Source organism: Apteryx rowi, unplaced genomic scaffold, assembly GCF_003343035.1.
Source record: "Apteryx rowi isolate R43461 unplaced genomic scaffold, aptRow1 scaffold_502, whole genome shotgun sequence".
Classification (NCBI taxonomy): domain Eukaryota; kingdom Metazoa; phylum Chordata; class Aves; order Apterygiformes; family Apterygidae; genus Apteryx; species Apteryx rowi.
In genome coordinates this window covers 548,183-567,651 of record NW_020450764.1, presented here as the reverse complement: position 1 = coordinate 567,651, position 19,469 = coordinate 548,183, and the positions used below count along the sequence as shown (strand labels likewise).

Sequence of the window (19,469 nt, the reverse complement as noted above, 5' to 3'; positions counted from 1 at the left end):
ATTTTTTATGTTACTTTTCATATATAGCCTCCTTTTTTTCCCCTGACATTTTTCCCTGACAGTTCATTGGTTTTAAGTTTGTTTACATAGAAGGTGAACAATCCAGAAATGTGGAACAGCAGGGAACATGGTGCATGAAGGAGCTTTTGCCAGTTTTTCTACTGAAGTGTAAAAATTTAAAACTGGCTCAGCGTGCTGCTGTGTGCACACTCACTGTTGTGTCATCACAGAGAAGCAGTGACAAACTTCTGAGTGGCCAGACCTATGGAGGCAGTCAGCAATGAAGGACAGCCAAGAACTACCAAGGACTTTTGAAGACTGATGACCAATATGGAATATCACTTTATACAAATACTATACAGGCTAATGCTGTGCCATGCAGAATTATCAAAACTCTTTCTGATACAGCAAGTGGTACAACATCAGAGTTTGGCACCCCACCATAGTTCAGGTACAGTTATTCCCAGCAAGACTCATTTGTGTGAGCTCCTCTACTGGAATTAACTAGCTCACAACCAGCTGTATCTCTCCAAGGTAGTGGGCACATCTATCTGGTATTGGAAAGTTCATAGCAGCTGGCCTTAGATGAGCAGTTTCCTCAGCAATATCAAAAAAATTCAAACTGCATGATGCAATTACCATAAGGAGTAGGAGAATATTTTATTTCTTCACTGTCTCATGCTCTTTTACTGTCTTTTAGCCTGTCGGTCACTGTTATGCCATTCACTTCATGAAGGACAACACTCTTTGCTAATTGTATTGCTTACTTTTAATTTTTCTTCTTGGAAGAATTTCTGTAGCTGCAAAAAATACTGKTTTTTTTTCTAAACATCTGAGTGATAGTCTGTTTTTTCAGTGCCCAGACTAAATGCATCTTCCAGAAGAGGGCTAAAGGGACAAGAGCTGTTTCAAGATAAGCCATTACTTCTTTGCTTATTCTCTATCAGTTCTGAATATACAGCCCAAATTTCACTGTTTTTTTCCACTGCTTAGTTACAAATTCTTGCCTAGTTTTTCTGATATTCTTAACTTTAAATCTCTCCCAGCATTACGGCTCTCCAGATTTTCACCTTTTACCATCTGTCACTTTTTTTTTAACCCAGATATTCTTCTATTTTCTAAACTGAATTTGATTGCAAAATTCTGCCTGTGTTTCTAATCTTGCCATGACCCCTTGTATTATTTCTCCATTTTCAGCAGTGTGCTCAGCTCCTCCTAGTTTAATAGATCTGCAGATTTCATTAATGTACCATTTACTCCCTCTTCTAGCTCATTATTGAAGCTATTAAATGAGATCAGAAGTAATACTAATCTTTGTGTACCACACTAAATGCCTCCCTTCAAAGTTATTGTTTATCATTACCCTTCATTGTTTGTCATCACCCTTCATTTCAGTCAACATGATAGTTCATTTCCAATTTGATTTAAGTTTGGGAACAGAATTCTGACACATTGGAGATGGGAGAAGAAAGGCTAATCAACAGGCTCGTAGAGGCTTCTAATTTAGGCTCAATTTAGAGAATCAAAGTTAGGAGTCCTCTATTGCAGAACCAGTGTAAGGTGGAAACTGTCTCTATAAGGTAGTTAAGAACACCTAAATTCAATGCTAAAATATCCTAAAGGAGATAGTATACTGCTAAAATTCAGACACATGACAGAATAGCTACTGCTTTCCATTCATTAGTTTTGTATTACTGTAAAAAAAAATCAAGTTTGTCTGGCAGACTTCAAAGTGTTTTAGTAAATTTGTTTTCTCAATAGCTGTTCTATTATGTTGCCAGGGATAGAAGCTAAATTTATGAGTAGCAATTTCAAAGACAACTCACTGAATATGTGAATTTCTTCTGTCTTTGGCTGTTTCAAAGACATATGATCTTGCTTCCAAAGCAGCTATATCCTTCTTCTGTACCTGCACTCTACAATTTCAGGAAAGCGAGTTTAATTTTCACACTCACTGTGAAATTTAATTTCTAAATTCCATAGTAAACACTATTAAAATTATTTATAATATGAAGTTAGGAAACATAGATTCAGTCAGGAAAAGATCACCTCTGATAATGATTAATCCCATATGACCTTATGGACCAACACCAAAGTCTGTTCATCCTTCATCTTAATACAATACCCACCTTTTTAGAAAAGATAGGTTGCCAACTTTTAGCATCAGGGCCAATTACTCTTGGTCTGTATTGACTTGCCAAAAAATATTTTTATCCAAGTACACTTGGATATCCAAGAGCTGCTCAATTTTTCCAGGGAAGACTTGGCTTGAGCTCATCTAGTTACAGTCTGTGTTAATGCAAATGTAAAAGCAAAAAACCCTAAATCTAGTCTGGAAAAATTTTGCCTCTGGGTAGAACTGAAGGTTCTTATTAATTAGATTCAGCTTTGGACCTATATGAGTTGGACAAAACAATGGAATATTGAATTTTCGGTTGGGCTGAGTTTATTAGATGTGGGGAAAATTGCCAAAATAAGAATGACACTGAATCAGTCAGGCATTAAATACCAGTGTTCAGTGGTTTGCATCCTAAAGTCATGACCTGCAGTGGGTGTAATGGAAATATAATTGCAAGTCTCATTTCTGCAACAAAAAGTGGGTTCATGAGTCCAGAAATGTGACCAGAAGTGAGGTCACAAATCTGGAAATTGGGTTGCCAGAAGACTTTGAGACTAGCTGCCATACACTCAGCTTCTCTGAATTTTGAAGCTCTGCATCTTTCAGTATCTGCCTACTTATCTGACATAGTCTGCTATCTCATTACTGTGAATCTGCCTTCACCTCTGAGGCAAATTTTGTTCAGTCTTCCCCAGACTGCTTATGGAATATTTTCCTCCCACTCAATCTCTCCTAAAACCCATCTCTGTCTCTGTTGATTCCTGCCAGGAAATCATCAGTGACACTTTTTAGCCTTGTTTTTATGGTTAAGCATTTTTATAAAACTTCTTATTGGGTTTTTATTGCTACTATCTCCTGTCTGCCCCTCTCTGCCTATTATTGTGTTACATATTTATTATATCTCCAGTGAAATTGAATTGTATGATTTTCTGGGAAAAGATTTAATGTCACTTACATTTTCAAAGGTACCTACCAATAACATTCAATGATGGAAAAATATGCATAATTGCTCTAGTTCATTAATACCTATTAATCATTATTTAAGAGGTCCCTGATGAGTTTTATTGTTAGCTGTCCAGTGCTTGCAACTGAAAGATATTCAGCAGGTGCTAATTTATAATTTTTGATTTTAGGAGTTTTGGTGTTGTACTAGGATACTCATGAGGAAGCTGCTTCAACCAGAGAACATTAATTAGTTCATTCTATCAGTTTTGGGCCATTTGTATAAAACATATAAAGGATGTATGTTTGTCTAAACCGGGTGTCAGCATGTGTTTTGGGAACAAGTTTGTATGTTGTGCTTCATTCCCCCCTTTGTTCCTTTGTATTCATGGAGCTTTTACCTTTCCTTTGAAAGACACTTGAGGAAGTGTCTGCCTGCTGTGAAAGCCTGATTCATTTTGCATTGCATCTGCGCTGTCTGGTTCTGTAATGGGCACTTCAGAATTAAATCAGCTTCTCTGCAACTCTACAAAAATTTTTTTCCTAATAAGCTGACTCTTCCATTGTGTGTATTTCTGGCAAACATATGTGTATTAACTATGTTAGTGGCTCTTCTGTGTATGTTAGTGTTTGTCRTATTTTCAGTGTAAAATAAAAACGTTACTAATGTTTTTCAGGGGTAAGTCCTCATCTGGAAAGGTTTGAAAATCAAAAAGATGCACGCAAACCTAAATAATACCACACAACCAACTAAGAAGAAAAGAGTGTAGTGGTCAGGCATTATTGCCTAGTAGTCTAATAAATGCAGATACTGACCTTAGCAAAAGCAGTGTGGTTATGGTAATATAAGAAATGGGAAAAAAATGCCCGTAAGTCCCAAACCGCCCCCCCAACAAAACTTGCCATAGTGCCATCTAGTGTGCCAGGTGTGAAGGTAATTTACAGGTTGCAGGTTTTGGGGGAGGGACAGTAAACCACTTGCAGCCTGTTCCACTTGTTACAAGCTTATCTAGCCTATTCCTGCTGCTGCTGCTTCCCTCTCAGCGTGCTGCCAAGAGAGCAGTAGTAGCACTGACAGAGGGTAGAGGAAGAGACCTGAGGGCTGTTTTGCAGATGCTGATTCGGGCACACATGCCATATGGTTGTCATTGCTGCTCTAGAAAGAATGAACATCTGTGGGATGTTAAAGGAGAAGGGTAGCTGTTTGTACTCCCATGCAAATCTTCTTCTTCTATTTACTGATTTTTCATGGCTAAACATGTCCTGGTTAAAGCACCCCCATCCCCCCTACTGCAGCATGGTCAGGCCAATTGTTTTGGTGTTTGGAGAGAAAAATACTAATTTGATGCCAGAAAAGAAGAGAGACAGCAGATTTTTGGAGCTTACCAAAAGGGCTGGAAATGATTCTTTGCCAGGTGACTAAAGAATTTATGTTGGGTAGAAGCTCCACAAAGTCCTTTTCTGGGTGGTGGGAGATAGGGGGAGGTCAAGAGAAGGCGAGCAGAAACCTGTTCTGTGTTCTGATGCTTTGTCCTAGATAGAGCCCTTTTACTGTGACTGCTGTAGGCTTTTGCGCTGCTGCCTGAACCTCTCTACTTTAATCTGGAGATGTGCAAGGTGCATGGCTTACCTTTCAGTGTGTGAAACTGCTTAGGGTTTATTTTTGTTTTCAGTATAGAATCTGCTTGTACCAAGTGGGAGTGAGCTAGCCAGAAACCACTGTCTGTAAAGCAAGCCCAGATCTCCACAGTTCTGGATAATGTATTCTCCTGTCCCCTGCAGCTGGTGTCCAGAGCATATTGCTTTTCCAGTTGGATTTGCTTGGGATGCAGCTACAGCAGCATATCAAATTGAAAGTATAAACTTTTATCTGTCAAAGTGTTAAGGGAGTTTTAAGTGAACACAAGCATAAAATCTGGATCCAGGAAGGAGAGTGTTTGATCTTTGACTCATTACATAGATGCTAAATCTGATGCAAATCCATGTAGCACTTCCTTTAAATCCTTCTGGCCTGAGCAGTAAGAAGAGAGTAAAAAAGATTTCAGATCTCAGGAATATGACTATATAATGGGAGAAGGAACCTTTCAATAATTACTGAGAGTGAGAGAAAAAAGCAGAAATAAGTAATTTCCCAATAGTCATTGATTATTTCCTTTTTCTAGAGCTAATCTAAGTAGATTACTATCAAATATTCCCAAACAGAATGGATGGGAGAACTACCTCATCAGATGTTGGTATTGACAGGGGAGTCCTCAGTAAGGAATTCATCTCCAAGGAGTATGAAAAACAGTGAACTGAGAGCTTAACAGCTAGACTCGTGGAGACCCTCCCCAAGGATGCATATCATGTTCCAAACAATGAAGGGAGACACTGATAAAATGGTTTGCCCACCGTCATATGAAAACATGTAGCAGAGAAGGGAATGGAAAAGGTATAGGGACCCCAACAGCCATAATCCCAACCTTTATCTCTTCATAAATGTGTGTTTAGGGACCTTTAAAATACATATAGATCAGATTTTCTCATATTATACCCTGCAGCGTACAGGCACTTACCTCCCATTGATTTCAGTACCTAAATGGGAGTTGTAGATCTCAGATTGTCTTTGAGGATGTAGCCTTTAGTTCTTGGTTATTGCTGAAAGTAAGAATACTTGTCCATAGCTGGAACCTTTTAATGAGCTCTGTTAGCTTCACCTAATAGACTGAACAACTCTGCGTTCCCTGCGAATCAATATGCTGGGCCAGATTCTAATTTGAGTCCTGCAATGCGCATTGCTCTACTAACTGATTTTTAAAATGGGAATTGTGTGTGCGTGTAGAATGACATTATAATTTCCTGCCTTTTGAGTGGCTGGATGTGCAACTTTAATGTTCTCTTAATGTAATTTTAATGAGCTTTCCTAAGGCTTCTGAGTGGGAGAAACTTAAAAAAAATCTGTAATGTGATCTAGACACTACTCAAATGACCCTATTCCCACAGAAGTAAGAAACTCAACAGGGAATTCCTCCCCCTGAAAGCTTGGGAAACTGCAGCTTCTGACTTAAAGACAGCATGACTGAAGCAATAGTTCTTGAAGAGTCCAAACTCAGGTGTTGCACGTATCACACGATACACAGTGGATAAGGCAAGGGCTGACAGGCTACTTTATTTTTTACTGTCAGCTATGTATTTATGCACAGCACAACCTTCTTCACTCTGTATATTTCAAAGTGCTAAAAAATCATACCAATTGTACTCTGCATGCTCAAAGTGCAGATTTCAAAGGTTCATGACTCAGTCAAATCAAAATCAATTTGCACCAGAACACTCAAAGGCACTTCTTCTTACTGAGGGCCATTTCTATGCTAAATTTCAGCTCTCTGCTTGATTTTTTGGGGGGAGGGGGGAAGAGGGAAAAGTTGCAAAAATTCTCATAATGGTAAAAGTGGTTTTCTTCACTTCTTTCTCATGCCAGATAGTTGAACTGCATTAATTCAAACAAAAATTCACCTTCTGAGCAGAGACCAGGCCAAGACAATGTCACTCCAAAAGGTGAAAGTACAACTGAATTAGAAAAAAATGTAACTTGGAAAGGTACATGAAAACTTAAATACTCTGATCAGTAATATTTCTACACTAGCTTCATTTCAAAGGAAAAAATATTCTATCTTATTCCATTGTAATAACTGTAGAGAATGAGGAACATCCATCAGCATGTTACATGGTAATTGATTTTAATCATTTGATGACATTATTATAATATGTAATAATTTGATAGCTAAGTCTCACCTCTGTGTTTGAAATGTAAAATCAATTCCTCRTCACTGTTTTTTCTGGCCCTGAAGCCAACTAAAGTCAGTGTATGTCTACACTATGAACTGCTGTGTATGTAGCATAGAGATTTCTGAGCAAGCTTAAAGGTGCAAGCCTTGAAGCTTGCGGAAGCAGTGCAGAGCTCTGTGCAGGCTAATTATGGCTCAGCAGAATACATTAGCGTACGTGGAGCTTTCTGTTGCTGTGGCTAGATTGCTTCCTCTACTTATTTAGTTAGCTCAGATATTCAGCACTGTACAGAGGGGCTCTAAGAATAATCTGAAGCCTGCCTGAAAGTGGGTCTGTTCGCCACAGCCCCGGTCAGGGCTTTATACTGGCTAATGACCACCAGAGTAGTACAGTTGTACTCCACTGAAAATCAGATGCGTCTCCCCCTCCCTCCTACCACCTTTGCTGGAGGAAGGCAGGCAAAAAAGTAACAGTTCAGTCACTGTGCCAACTGATTATACTTAAATTAAAGTGTCTTAGCTGCCCATTAGGGCAGCTTTTAGCTTCTTTTCACCACAACCCTAGGGAAAAGGAACCATATCATAGTCCAGATTGGGGCGACTGTTTCAAATGTATTGCAGGAAATCTGCTGTTAAAGACTTTTAAATTCTAGATACCACAAAAGAATTATTATTATTTATTCCTTTATGCACTCCCCAAAAAACGACTGTTTTTTTCAGTAGGCGTATTTGAAATCAAAAGCAGCACATAGAAAAATTTTATTATTGTATTTTTCTGAGGAACGTTCAGACAGAGCACAAAGTCAGTGATAAGATCTGAGAGTCAGAGAAACTCAGACTGTCTGCATCTAAAAATTGACCTACTTTGAAGGTTGTCCCCTATAAGAGTTTAATTTACTGATCAACCAAATGTAGATGTATTGGTGTTCGTGTGCTGTGATAAAATTCTGTAAAGAACATGAAATGTGACAATGATCTTTGAAAAGCTAGGTTACAGAAGTGATATTACAGATTTTAGTAATGCTTTAAATTAAGTGTCTTCAATATGCTTAACCTTGCATTAAACTTAGATTTAATAAGACAGATGTGTATTAAGTACTGAATATACTTAAGGGAGCAATCTTGCATTGGCAGGGGATGGACTCAATGACCTCCTAATAGTTCTCCTCCATCTCTAATTTCTATGATACTAATTGATTATTAAAACACTTTTATTGAGGATTGATATGTAGCTATTATATAGTTATTAATCTTACAACCCAACTGATATTTAATTTATACATGATTTTAACACACAATGTCATTTTAGTTTTTAGAGAGTAACCCAGGACAGTGCATTCAGTGGAGCTCTGAAAAATCTTGCTGGTAAATGAAGCTGGAAATTTGGGGGTTATTTGGAATTTTATGATAAAATCGCACTTTGCAGGGGTGTAAGTTTACAGAGGTCTCCACTTTAAAAATGAAATGTTTGCCTGGGCTACAGCATGGTTCTGGAAAGATAAAGAAGCTTGTCATGAAGAAAGGTGCATTTATTTRGTTTAAATACCGTATAATGTCACATCTCAAACAGTAGCTAAATTTCAAATATTTTAAAGGTAACCTCTATCTCAATTTTAGAACTGCAAAAAAATTTCTCAGAACTATGGGAGTGAAGAAAGTGGTGAAGGAATTTTGAACATACAAAACTCGTTTCTGTGAACATTTGGCTAAGCGAAAAGCAGAAGATTTGCAGAGCTGTGTTATTAATTCATCTTGTATATGCCTAGGGCCATGGCTCATAATGGCATTCCTTTCTTTTTAACAGACTGTCAGGATTTTCAAAGGACATCCAGAAAGCCATAAGTGCCTATTTGTTGGATGCATTTCTCATACCCCAAAGGCTTTCTTTGATATGGACTGATCTTTTACATTTATGGATGGAAGTTGCATTAGAAAATGCCCTTTGTGAAAATGTGTAGTATTTCAAGAGTTGCAAGTATCTGATTTTTGGCTAAGAAAGTATGAAGTGCGTCAGAACTCTGAGTGCTTTTTGAAACAGAATTTTCAAATAATTAACAGCAAGCAAAAATATGAATGAATGCAAAACCTAATGCAAATATATACTAATGCTTGAAAATTCCTAGTTACTTCAAATGCTATGGGGGAGGGGGAGCGAATGCTGCTTGATTTGCTCATAAGATTTTGAGATTCTTGTGCCTGCTTTGTGATAAATATTTACATTCAACATATGTCTTTTGATGTCAAAAGTGTAACAACCAAGTTTTGTTTTTCAATCAGGAGGCTGGAATGCAGATGGAAAAGGCCCTAATGTCTGGGACACATTCACCCATCAGGGAGGAGATCGAGTTTTCAAGAACCAGACTGGTGATGTAGCTTGTGGCAGCTACACTCTGTGGGAGGAAGATTTGAAATGTATCAAACAGCTTGGATTGACTCATTATTGCTTTTCTCTTTCCTGGTCACGTCTGTTACCTGATGGGACGACAGGTTTCATCAACCAGAAAGGCAATTGTTTCTTAAAAATAGAAGGTTGCAGCTTTAATTCAAGGTTATTGCTGCAGTCTGGCATAATTAATCCAGTATACTATTCTGCAGTGTAGCTTTGAAATTGCAACTTTTTTCAGAGTAATTATGGGATGATTTTTATAGGTTTGCAACAACTTACTAATTAATATTCTAGATCCCCTTGGATAGCACAGTCTTTTGGGATAGGATTAGTATTATGTTTCCTATGTATTTTTTGCTTACTCCAGTTTTTTTAATTGTAACTCTAAATCACTTTGCTTCATCAGAATGTTTATACTTACAGGGATCCTAGCCATGAGGATATTTTTGGATGGCTTACAATAGACAAATCTCTTATTTGGCCAATACATTTAGATAGTTTATCAGTATAGCCAGATGTACTGAACTCCACATCTACTGTTTTACACTGTATAAGAGAGACAGAATTTCTGCAGATATTTTYGTTAGAAAATTAGAGGGAATTCTTCATACTCGGCTAGCAATTGTGCTTAGTTCTGTGGCAAACACAAGACAGTCCCTGTTCCAAAGCGAACGGTTTTCACAATCTCAGCAAGTGATATAAAAATGTAAGTGAAAAGGGATGCAGCATATAAACAGGCTGGTCAGATTGCTAAATGTCAGATATAAAATTTTTGCACATCTGGTTTGTTTTTTTAACTCCTTTGGTATAGACTGGGGGGAAAGATGAAGGTGACTTACTATGAAAAGAAAGAAAAGGGCAGATTTGCTTGCACAATGTAGGGAATAGAAGAAAGAAGCAATGAAGGGAATTATGAAGAATAAAAGGAACTGAAGCTGAACCAGAGAGGATAGGAGAAACAGGGTAGTTAGCTGAGGCTTCCTGTATGCTGGCGGGAGAATGTTCCAACGAAAACAAAGTAAAGTAGATTTGGATGAACTTCTGAATCTCAGCCCTATCTCCTACTCTTCTGAATCTCATTTCAACCAAGAAGATATGTATCTTTGTACTTCTGGGGCAGAGTTTGCCTCAGCAATTCTTTTCTCCCACTGGTTTGAAGATGGCAAAGATGGAAGGCTGCAAAGGAAAGGATTTCTTAAAAAATGCTCCTTCAGGTTATCCTGATCTGTACTAGGAGAATACCAGCAGAAGCAGTGTTTCTCTGCAGAATTTTGGTCATGTAGAATTTCAGCTGTTGAAGCAGGCAGCAGTCTGGCCTCTGCGTCCTGCAGATTACCTTGCTCACCAGAGAGTGGAGGAGCCTCTCTTTCAAGAATTCACAAGGGGGGGCTGGTGAATCTGCTGTAAACAGGCCAAACAGCCATTTTCCCCTGCCGAGCAGGACTGCAAAATTGTGCCAGTGTCCCACAGAGGCCTGACTGGAAGCTTTACCTTTGCTACCAAAATTTACAACATACAGCCTGCTTTTACTAGCACAGCTTGCCCTTCCCCAGGAATGCGTTTTGTGGCACACTGAATTTATATTTGGCTGAGTACTTGTGGTTTCTTCCCTGTACTTAGATTCCTTCAGCTAGTGCTGCAGGCACTGTATGTACGCCACCGAACCCCCTACTGAACAGGCTTTGTTATTTAGATGTCAGAGTGTGAGATAGCAAGCAGACATTCTGAATGCACTTGGTAAGGAAAGCTAACATTTTGACAAAACTCAGCTATAATTTTAGAAAATGTTCACTTGATCCCCAGTATAAGCAGTTGCCTGATTAATATTATGAACTTTACATTTAGCGAAAGGGCATTGGAGGAACTCCAAGTAGGCCAGTTTTCATTAGGCAGGAGTTCACTTCTCTTGTGCAGTGATCTGTTGAAGCAATTGTAACTGCGTAGCAAGGAAAGGCCATCATCTTCTATATAAACATTTTTACAAAGAGCATGTGAAGAATTAGAAAGCTTAGAGCAATGTCCTTTCAAATAAAATCATTCACACCAACTGATTCACTACCAATTTCACACCTAAAATTTAGGACATTTGAAAACCTTTAAAATCCTTCTGTTTCCAACTCATGGGGTCTGGGGGGGTTCTTTTACAGCAGCAATCCTCTTGGTGTATTATTTATAAGAAATATCAGGTTTTAGGTTAAAACTTATCCTGAGTTTGTTTTTAAAGTAGTTCTGTACAATTATTTTTACCCTAGAAGCTGCTCTGAGAATAAGTTAGTTACTAAACACTAGATGTCAGTATGGAGGAGGACAGAAGTAGTAGGCATAAGGGTATTATATCTAGGAGAGTTGGTGTTATGCCTTACTTCAGCATTAAGGTAGAGAATCAAGATGGGGAAAGAAGACGGAAAGGAGAGAAGAACAAGCCTTCATTTTCCAATGTGTTCCTTAATGTCTATAATCCCAAAACATTTGGAGTGTCTCCAACCCAACCCGTGTGTACGCACTTTCCCCAGAAGAAAGTTTCCTTCTGTATTTCTTCTTTTAGGTGACCTACAGAGATAGCCATAAAAATGAAATCAGACTACTTTGGAAAGTGTGAAACAATTTGGAAATTTGACTTGACATTTACATTTTTCAGGGATGTGGTTATATTTCTCTTTCTTTTTCTAACACAAAGCATAAATCTTTTCCATTATTGGTGTTTAATTGATATGTAAAAAATGACAGCTGGTTGCACTTAAATGTTATAAATTGTACTAAGTAATATATAATCTGAAAATTAGAATGGGAAACTTTTATTTTCTTTTTGGGACCACTGCTCTAAATATGGTAAAACAGGATCCTGTACCAGAATCCTGTGAAGGATTTTTATTATCCCCAGATTAAGTTTGTGTAGTAAACCTCACAGTCCCATCAGCAAACAGTTAACACATGACCAGTCCCACTAGAGTGAAATGGGTCACTGTTCAGGGGCAGTAGTAACAGACTGTGAATTTGCTCCTAACTGGATGCAAATTGCAAGAATTTTCTTTTTCAAATATTAAAATTCTGATGAATTCGATCCCTTTTTACATGGGTGCATTCTCAGGCATGTATCTTCTCAGAATTTAATGAGTTTTTGTGGTGCTGTATTTAGAAGCAAAAGCAAACTACCTGTGAGATTTATAGTGAATTACTGTGTAAACAAACTTATTGAGTCTTGTTGTGATAAAGGGTGTGTATGCACCCGTTTGTTTACAGGAAGGAGCACTCTCAATCTGGGGTTCATAATTGCTTGTTACAGTAAGGGTTGTATTAGAAAAGCAGCTTGACAGAAATCCTTAAGACCAGCCATTTGAAGTTAGGATAATTTAAAGTCTAACACTGTCCTTTTCAGGATAAGGTAATATAGAGTTCTGTGTCGGCATTTTAAAATACCAATACAGAGTAAGCTGAACCTAAAAACCCATGGGAAGAAGCCAGTATAGTACTAACTTATTTACTCATGAACAAGCGGCCTGTTTTGGAGTAAAAAAATCTCTAATTCACAATTTGTTAAAGATAATAATCCAAACCATACATAATTTCCTAATCATAGATTTTGTTAGTCTATGCAACCATGTCTTCCTTTCGTCATCGTCCTCCTCTCTTCCATGTTCTCAATTTCCTTAATCCTTTCTTAGTTTCGGGTTTCAATCCAGCAAAGGTTTGGGAACTTTCATTGAATTTTAGATTCCGAAGATTCTTAAGCACTTCATGTAAATTTATGTCTTATTTCTACATTCCACCAGCGTGATGGAGACCTGTTCCTAGCTGGAGTCTCTTAGCTTAACAAATAATGCAAGGCCCCTATTGGTCTTTTCCAATTCACTTACTAAACTAGATCTAGTAAAAGAGCAAGCTAACTGATACTCTTTGAACCTGAGCTTATGATGTATTTTGCAATATCTAGTGTTTTCAGAAGGTTTAAAACCAGTGCAGTTGTATTTGGGCTTAAGCAAAATTAAAAATGCTTGTATGAGAGCTTAAAGTATCCTGATATTTAAACTTAGTGACCTCTCAGCAGCATAAAAATAGTTCTTTAGGAAACATATTCATGTCAGCCACTGCTAAATCCAAACAGAAGTTAAATTCCTTTTAAGCCTCTAAAAATACATCCCCAAAGTTTTCCTAGTGTTGGTCAGCTTAAACAATCCATCCAGAAAATTACAGTTGGTGTCTGTCATGTCAAGGGCGGGGCRAGAAAGGTTGGAAGTCTTGAGCTTTTTAAGAATTGAGATGATTCCTTCTTGTAACTAGAGGGATTGAGCTGTCTGTAGCTGTAGCAGTGTAAAAGGAAGAGAGTTGGTTTCTTGGATAAACTAATATCAAGTCATTCATGTTGGTAGCTAAAGAGACCGATGCCCTAAATTCCATCTAAAAGCTACCGGAGCCCAGTGAAAAGCCATAAATGTTGTATAGATCTTGTGAGACATCCCATCTAGTGAGGGAACCATTGAATTCACACCATTCTAGATTCCCTGTAGTTAAAAAATACTGAGAGCATTGGCAGTATCCTCTTTGTCTTGATGATGTCATGGAGAATGATGGACAGTGGAACAACCTAGGGGAAACAGCTGAGTTCAAATCATAAAAGACCAGTTCAGTTACCTGGCTGAGTCTCACACTAAACTTTTTAAAAGGTACAGTTCTCAAGGAAAGAAATGTTTTCATTAAGAACAAATCCATTTGTCAGAATCTCAAGTGTCAGGATTTTTCCAAAGCATTTTGGTCTTGTACATGCCGCTATGCTCCCATTCAGGCATTTAAATGAAAGGATTATATTTTCATGTAACTAGCACCCATCAGCATTATGCTTCTCCTGGAGAGTTGCTGTCCACTGATCTATTTTGAAAATTTGCATTCTCATTTCATTTTATGTGCCTGGATGGAAGACATTGTGTCCTGAGCATTTTTGCCAGCTCTGGGGTCTTGTAACAGTCAGCATACAGTGGAGAGGGAGTATTTGCATTTGAGAACAGAGAAAAATGTGTAGTAAGGTTTCTTCATATTTTGAAATGTAATAAAGTTATTAAATTAACCCTTTTTTGTTTCTTTTAATATTTTCAGGAATCAGTTACTACAACAAAATCATTAATGACCCTCTGGCAAATGGCGTCCTGCCCATGGTGACACTGTATTGCTTTGACTTACCTCAGCCCTTAGAAGATGAAAGTGGCTGGAGATTTGAAAAGATCATTGAGACCTTTGATATTTATGCAAAGTATTGCTTCAGAAAGTTTGGAGACTGAGTGAAACTCTGGATGACTATTAATAAGCCTTATTTTGTTGGCATAGATGGTTATGAAAAAGTTATARCCCCAGCTTTAATAGAAGCTTGTATCAGAGCTTACAAGGCAGCTCGTAATAAGATAAAAGCTCATGCTAAATCCTGGTACAGATATGAGAAGATATTCAGGGAAAAGAAATGTGGATTTGTGTCTATAGCTGTGAACGTAGATTGGGTAGAACCTCCAGACCCAAATTTTGTAGGAGATCAAGAAGCAACTAAAAGGTACCTGTCCTTTAGACTGGTTTATGAGAACAATATTTACTGATGGTGAGTATCCAGCTATCATCAAATCCCATATTTCTGGACTAAGTTCAAATCAAAGTTACTTATCATCAAGGCTCCCAGAATTCATTGAAGAAAAAACAGTGATCATGAGTACTGCTGACTTCTTTGCTCTGAACTATTACACTTCTTGCAAAATTAAAGACCATGAAGATACGGACAATAAGCTAAGTATTTCATTGGACCATGAAGCTGAACAAATAAAGGATCCTTCTTGGCCTGTTGCAACTGGGAGTTCATGGTTGGCGATAGTACCATGGGATTTCCACTGACTTCCAAATTATACCAAGGTATGACATAAGGCTCACAGAACCATTTTACTAGCTGGCCCATGAGGGGATCTGAGAATCCAGTGAATAATATGGATGTTTTTTTTGTTGTTGTTGTTTTTGGKTTTTTTTGTGAGGAGCACRTCTGAATGGCATAAGACATTGTACAAGAGTATAAATAAACAAGTCACCTTGGGATTCTTAATTTACTTTTTGCATGCTAGCTATAAAGAGTAGAGGCCTCAGTACTTTCTTATTGCCTTTGTACTTGATAGTTATTTTACAGTTTGAAATGACACACTAGTGTTATATCATCTTTTGAACTCCAGAAATGATCTTTCTGATGCCAGCAGTAAGGCTTTCCTGGCATGCATCTACTACTGGCAATGGGATGTGTGGTGACTGCCAGTATCAAGGGGTTAAGAAGCAGTGACAATAAGCAGATGCTAATGCAGGAAAGATATTTTAGTCTTCTCATTAAAATAAGTCATTTCACTGTCTTCATGGATATTTGCACAGTTTTGCTTTTCCATTGTTAGTCATAAAAGGTCAGCTCATGGAAAATTAAGTTAATAGGGTCAGTGCAATTTGATGAAACTAGTTTTAGTTTGTAGCTTATAAAAGATAGAGGGTAATGCATCTGATTTTATGGGCTTTCTTACATCTGTTCTGAGTAAAACTTCTGCTCTCTCATTCTAGGATACATATAATAACCCTATAATTTACATCACTGAGAATGGGTTTTCCCAAAGTGACCCTGCTCTACTTGATGACAATCAACGATGGCAGTATTTGAGGCTGATTTTAGAGGAAATTTTAAAAGGTACCATTTAAAATGATGAAAGATCAATTGTGCAAACTTAATACAATTTTCCTTTGTGCCTATTTGCATTCAGCAATGACCAATGATTCTTGAAGCTAAAACTCATGTAAATCAGGGTAAAGTGATGTAATTAGAAAAAAAATGTTTAGCTGAAAGGAAAGCAAGTAGTTTTATTCCTGCTTCCTGCTCTTGGGATGGAAACAGATGAAAATGTGCTCCATACACATATTATTTCTAAACTCAGTTTTGCATGGCCATAGTTTTTCATTGAACAAAGCAACCACACTGATCTTCAAAAGTACATGTCACATACCTCTCATTGTGAAAGATAAAGTTGAGTGCACCTGAAAACCTGACCATTAGGTCTCATATTCCTTACAGAATACAATCTCCCATACTCAGTGAGGTCATGCAATATTTCATGCCTGTGCAAGGTCATTAAGTCATTATAGTTCAGGTTCTGCCTTTATGTCAGGATGAGCCACAGCGTTCAGCACAGGCATAGTTCTATTTTTTCAGAAGATGTTTTACTATTAGCTTTGATAGAAACAAAGTTGGTGCAATACAGAGGTCTTATGGAAATTCCATCTCTTTCTCATGTTGGTAGTATTCTCTGAGGTAAATCACAGGGAATGGACCTTCTTGCTATGTATTGAGTGAACTGTATTTAAAATGCCAATTCATTTAGATGACAGCCAGTCTCCCTGACATATTTGTCCAAAGTGATCACAGTCATGAATGAAATATCATAGTTTCATAGTTTTTGTAGTCATTCCTCCATCTTTATTTTGCTTCTGTTTTACTTTTGCTATGTTTATAGTTTTTTTATCCTTACCTTCAATTAAATGTTCCTTTAAAAACTCTACCTTGCTGTACTCTTCATTCAAAGTCACAATTTAGACTTGTCATCCAGGCCAATTAATTATTTTTCCTTCACTAAATAGAATATACAAAGGACCGTTCTCTGGCTTTGAAAGTAAGTGATAGGACCTACTGCTATCTATCTGTCTATACTCTCTTTCCCCCCAAAAGCAGGGAGACCATGTCCTAACTATCTTTTGAAAGCAGTATCTGGGTTGTGCTATTCTCCCAAGCCATGGCTGGAGAGCTGTAGTTGGCATTAGACAGCAGCTGTGTCAAGGAGTAAAAATTAAACTCTCTGGTCTACTGGGGGCCATTGTTTGAGTCTGAGCCTTGACCCTGTTTTATTTACTTGTAAGGTTGCAGACAGAATGTCTGGATTTGACTTTCTCTGAAGAAGATACAAAGAAATGAATAAACATTTGATTCTCATTGTTTGGGGCAGTGTACATGGGATTAATTTACCAAATCTAGACATTCTACAATGTACAATGTCTTATCCTAAAGTAAACTTTTAAACTAGGTTAGATGAATCACACCTTAGTGTGTATTCTTTGACATAGTTCTGTTCATGCACAGTAAGGTAATCAAGGGGACTAGTTCTGAGGTAGATGCCTATATGGGGACATCAAAAGCTGGGTGAAATGAACCCTACTTTGCCATTCATTCAATCTGACAAAGCTTTTAGACATGTCTGGTCTGAGTGTAATCAGTGCAACTTTATACAGGCTTAGCTGTATATGTATACTTTAAAATAATGTTGGATCATGGTCTGTTTGTACAATACCAAGCACAGTGGGACACTGGTTGAATGGGGTGTCTGGATGCAAAGATAATATAAATATTAAATCCATCAGCTGTAAGGAACTTTATAGAGAAATGCTACTAACATTATCCTCCCAATCCTTCTCCTTTCCTGATAGTCTGAATAAAGTTTGTTAAGGTCACTCACTACATATTAGCCCACAGGTGAGCCACTAGTTCAAGTTTTCAACTCAGATATCCTGCAAAACAGGATATTCCAAGATATTCACTTTATTCAAGATTTAAATGCTTATCCATTTATTAAGTGTTATGTGAAGCAGAACACTTTCATTGTTCTGCATACAATATCTACTCTACAATAATTCCTTATCTTTTGAGCTAACTTAGAAACGATTAATACAGGCTCATTCACGCAATGAGCTCTGGGTCATGACAGGGGCCTATGTGGATTCCAGTGTAGGATTTGGGCATGCCTTTTGTATAACCTTTTGGTATAACCAAGAAATAAATTTCCCTCACTACAAAGGAAAGTGTATCCACAGCCTATGACTGCACTTGTAAATACAAATATTTCAATATGTTATAATTGGATTGATAGTATCCTCACTTTATTTTTTTGTATAAAAACCCTTTTAAGCTTTTAGAATACATGCTTGCAGTAATTATGTTAATATTGTCAGCCAAGATTTCCAAAATTTTAAGGAGCCTCCCTTTTCAAGACTCTGCTTTTCAGAAAGAGCAATGCTCTACTGCTCTGAAAATCAGATACTTCAATGCCTTTCAGGCTAGGTAGCCAAGAATGCTTGCATCCAAAATTACTAAAATCTTGGCCATTGGGACTAATTAAATTACAAGATTTTGGAGGACAGGAGCAGTCTTTATGTCATGAGTTCATACAACTACTTTCACCCAGTAAGACTGTGGTCATGCAGTATGAATAAATAATAAAGCCACTGTATGTTGCCCGTATGCTTTTTTTTTTAGAAAAAGATTTTGATGCTGCCAGAGAAGGGGAGACTTCTATCTTTTGGGCAGTGTTAGTTAAGAAGGCCAGGAAGATCAACATAAGTATGAACTAGGAAATACAGAATGCACACCTGCAACTTCTATAAATATATCACATTATAGAGTGATTATAGATGGAAAATAGTTTTTAGATGGATACAACTGCTACCATGTTGCCTCTGCACTCTCTGACTAGATAAAAGCATCAATATTTTAATAAATGTGGATATACATATTTAGCATCTCTACAGAGCCATAAGCATGCATGGTGCTTTACAGATAAATGAAAATTATGTCTTCTTACCCCAAGGAGCTGAAAATTTAGTTTTGATACAATGCATGAAGAGATAAGAAACAGAAGGCTGGATGAGTTGTATAAAGAGAACATGGATCAGAGTAGTGAAATAGACAGACATGCTTTTTACTATGGTTGCTCTTTAATTTTATGTAGTATATGTTCAGGTTGACATCTAGACCGAAGATCAAGGCCATCAATAAAAAGTTAATTGACACTACTTAGTTTTGAAAGGTGGATTGTTCTAAAAGAGATAAGAGTTTTTCATAAGGTCTATGGAGGACAGCGATGTGAACACTGGGCAAACAATTGCCATAGGCAGCTGATGGAGGAGAGCAATGAAGTTATTCTGTAATCTGGCCAATGGAAGATTAATATTAATGCTAGTGGAGAGGAAAGAATGAATTAAATGAAAGTCAGATTGCAGAGGGCACCAGAAGTAGGCACTGGAAAGACAGCTGAAGTTAGTAGGAATAGAAAGTAAAGAAGTTGAGGATGATGTCATGTGATATGGGCAGAGGCAAATAAGAGTCAGATGAAGAGCAAGAACAAATGTCTGTGAATAAGCAGGACTAGAGTTGGGAGTAAATAGAAAACATATGAGCATTTAATTTGGAGTCAGCTAGAAGGTCAACATGAAAAAATGC

General features: G+C 37.5%; 1 protein-coding gene across 1 annotated transcript in view; it reads left to right on the top strand.

The window, feature by feature from the left end:
* The window catches only part of LOC112972817 (cytosolic beta-glucosidase-like), a 60,041-nt gene that overhangs the window by 12,154 nt on the left and 28,418 nt on the right, over positions 1-19,469 (top strand). Inside the window, 5 exon segments of the mRNA XM_026079895.1 lie at positions 6,523-6,637; positions 9,103-9,330; positions 14,300-14,756; positions 14,758-15,094; positions 15,773-15,896. Coding sequence (XP_025935680.1) covers positions 6,523-6,637; positions 9,103-9,330; positions 14,300-14,756; positions 14,758-15,094; positions 15,773-15,896 — 1,261 coding nt within the window.